The 3,822-nt window shown below is 29.5% G+C and overlaps 1 protein-coding gene across 1 annotated transcript; it reads left to right on the top strand.

Moving 5' to 3' along the window:
• The first annotated feature begins 1,580 nt into the window (after positions 1 to 1,580).
• On the top strand, positions 1,581 to 2,749 carry LOC111915359 (transcription factor MYB12). Its single transcript, XM_023911021.3, has 3 exons — positions 1,581 to 1,722; positions 1,812 to 1,941; positions 2,053 to 2,749. Exons 1-3 carry the CDS (start codon positions 1,590 to 1,592, stop codon positions 2,747 to 2,749), a joined length of 960 nt encoding a protein of 319 aa, XP_023766789.2. The 5' UTR covers positions 1,581 to 1,589.
• The last annotated feature ends 1,073 nt before the right edge of the window (positions 2,750 to 3,822 follow it).

Below are 3,822 nucleotides of genomic sequence, written 5' to 3'. Positions count from 1 at the left end.
AAATGAAATTTTTGGATCGTATTTTTGGGTCGTTTCATTAAAGGCTTCAAGCAAAAAGATTAAAGGTGGATAAATCATATGAAGGGGTATGATGTCTAAGATGCATGTGAGAGACATTCAATTATATTAAAGTTTTCTAGCTGAGTTTTATACAATTGTATTGATATTATTATTATTATTATATTATTGGCACAATTTATTATGATCATTTTTGTGCATTGTCCACTTTCCCGATTCTTCTAAAATATATGAATTAAAATGGAGATGTAACATGATGATATACTTTCAAAATATTGTTTGTTATCTTTTTTTATTCCCTATTTTTTTATTCCCTATAAAATGGTTGGATTTAATGTATTAAGTTACGGTGAATGTTAGGCTAAAATTGTTTTTGTTTTTATTTTTTTCCATTTGTTGAAACCTATAAAAAAAAATAGTCAAGGCAAGAAAAAGATGAACCCTGCAACATTTATTGAGGTCTCTTGTATCCAGCAAACTTTAATTATTTATATTTATAAACTATTCACTCTTTTATTAAATGGCATGAACAATGTTAGGTTAAGCATATGTTACTTTTCGAATAAGTTATGAGACTTTTATTTAGTTGTCACTTAATTATATATTTATATATTTATTTGTAAATATTAGACTAATATGTTTTATTTATATGAAAGTGTTCCATATTATGCAAAAACAACGGATACCGTCTATGGAGATGATGTGATTTTGATATTTATATACGTTATCACATATTTAAAATACTTATAATGTTTTATAAAATATAATATAAGAATTATTAATTCAAAGTTAATAATAAGAACAGTTATTTTAATAGTTAACATGTATTAAGAAAGTCTCGACCCCTTAAAAAGGTAAATAGACAATATTGATGCGAAGCGTATGAATATAATGTACTCTTAGTTTGAATTTACGCTCACTATTTGCTGAATTTCCATTTTAATTTCGAGAACCCCAATGAAAAAAAAAAAAGCATATGATGTTGTGGAGACCAGTAAGTTGTATAAAGAAATATATAAAATAAATAAAGAAAATGTCATGAAATATTAGTTTCAACTACTAGACTAATTCTTAGATTTGTTACATAAATGTTTGACATAATTTGATAAAAACCTTTTTTTTATGTTCCAATTACAGTTTGTATCAGTGGTCTATTAGTGGTCTATTCTGAGAGAGTATTAAATCGAAGAGACGAAGACGTGATTTTATTCTTTCCACAACTTATATGTATATCCCTCCCATCCAAGAGCTTTCGTTTTCCCATGGAGTAATGTTATATGTTTATATTTAAAATATATTTGTCAAGCGTCACGTGACAAAATTATTACCATTATTATTATTTTTTTTAGGACTATGAAAAATAAGAATATGGACGGCTAATATGTGATGATGGATGATTACTATGAGAATAAATAAATAAATAACTTCTTTACCTTTAAGAAACCATCAATAATCATTTGTGACAAATAAAACAACATTTTGAACCACAAGAGTATAAAAGCGAATAGGGGCATGACAAAATCTTTGTATGTAAATTCAACTTCTCTTAAATGAGCTGTGAGCTTGTGAAAATGGGAAGAGCGCCATGTTGTGAAAAAATAGGCTTGAAAAAAGGAAGATGGACAACTGAAGAAGATGAAATGTTAACTAAATACATTCAAGCCAATGGTCATGGTTCTTGGAGGTCCCTACCTAAGAAAGCAGGTACACATATAGATGTATATATGTATATATTATCTGTATGTCTTTTTTTCTTGTAAATTAATGATCATATATTTCTATATCTTTTGAAGGATTATTGAGATGTGGGAAAAGTTGCAGGCTACGATGGATCAATTACTTAAGAGGGGACTTAAAACGAGGCAATTATACTCAAGAAGAAGAAACAACAATCATCAAGTTACATACATCCTTGGGTAACAGGTTTGTAAACAAATTTGAACGATATTATAGCGTGAACCTCTAAATCTGATAATTTATATGCATATATGTATGTTATATATATACGTATATCATAAACTGTTATATTTTTAGGTGGTCAGTAATAGCCAGTCATTTACCTGGAAGAACAGACAACGATATTAAGAACTATTGGCACTCTCATTTGAGCCGCAAAACCTATGCCTTTTTCCGAACTAAACACGACTCCACAAAAACCTCCGTCAATATGCAGGAGAACATGGTCAGTCGAACAAAGCAAAGACTTGGTCGAGTGAGCCGTTGCATGGCGAAAAAGTACAACCAACGTAGCGTAGTCAATAATTCAGCCCTGCCCATTCCCATGCGCATAAGGGGAAAACCAGATGAACAAAAAATGGGAAAAGATTCAACTTCTGACAATGGAAATAATAAAGAAAGTCAAATGAGTTCAAATGAGATTAAAATGAAAGAAAATGATCATGAGAAAGGGTTTAGAGATGATGAACCAATGGACATGAGCTTTCTTATTGAGGGTGACCTCGTTGATTCCTTTGGGATTTTGAGGGATCATGATGAGGATCATATTGAAACAAGGTCAACTGAGTTTGACGTCTTCGTCAATTCCTTGTTGAATGCATGTGATGTTGATGATAAAGAAGATGAAAATTTGACCTCAAATTCATTGGAAGGTATGGGGTGTTGTTTTGGTATGGATTCGGTGAGTGATGGGGAGATGGGGTTTGGATTTGAATGGTTTAATTTGTATGATAACAGTGATGATGATGGTATGGTTATTTGGCCATGGAACTAAAGTCGATTCCAAGGATATTTAAATTATTTGACCATTTTTTAAGCTACATTCATTATATTATGATGTTTATATGATGATTTGATGAACATATTTATGGATTTTGGTTTCATAAAAAGTTTTCATTGACTTAGATCATACCTGATTAGATGTAAGTTGAATTATATGCTAAATATTAATAAATTTATGGGAATAGCTTGTTTAACCATTGAAAGTTAGGGTATCCATAATGTATTAATCTTCATAGAGTTTAATGGATTGTCATATCATTATTCTACAATCCATACAACTCTATTATTTTTTTTCTTTACAATGTATTAAACTCTACAAAGTTGAGTAGAATGTTACAAAATGTAATTTATAATAAATATTTAAAAATTAAAATTTTCTTTTTTCCCATTGAAGAGTTCAATGACCATTGAACTCAAAATATATTGAATGTCAAGGTAGCATCTAACAATGGTTGAGTTTCATTTATTGAATAACACATGGACCTGTCATATCATTCAACTATCTCATTGAATTTACCATTGTGGACGCTCTTAAGTTATGAAGTGATTGTTTAGATAAATTTTTGGGAAAATAGCACAAAAGTCATTAAGTTTATACTAAAATTTTGATTTGATATTGTGTTGTTTTTGTCTCAAATTTGACATTAATGAGATTTCCAATTTGTTACAATTACAACCACTTGACCGGTCAAACCGATTGCCTACTGGCGTGACATGATTACGTGGCATGTTGGCATAACATGCTGGGTGTCAAAATTGATTTTTTTTTTCCACAAAAGACACTAAAATTTTACTTTTTTTCAATTTTAAGACGTGTAATTGTTTAAGGCCCAGAGGCCAAGTTTGCAAGCCGTGAAAGTTTTACATCTCATATCATATTCAAAATATTATAGGAACATCTTGAATCTCATAAGGTGACTCACGAATGCTATCATGACTTAATCTTGAATGAATTATTTTGGAGTTATGTAATCACTATGTCCATTAACAATATTTATCTTAATTTTCAAAAATATTTGTAACAGATAAATGTCGTTATTATTATATCTATTTTAGTATTCTTAT

Source organism: Lactuca sativa, chromosome 1 (genome assembly GCF_002870075.4).
Source record: "Lactuca sativa cultivar Salinas chromosome 1, Lsat_Salinas_v11, whole genome shotgun sequence".
Taxonomy (NCBI): Eukaryota; Viridiplantae; Streptophyta; class Magnoliopsida; order Asterales; family Asteraceae; genus Lactuca; species Lactuca sativa.
Note: the sequence above shows the minus strand (reverse complement) of the source record. Positions and strands in the feature narration are given on the sequence as shown.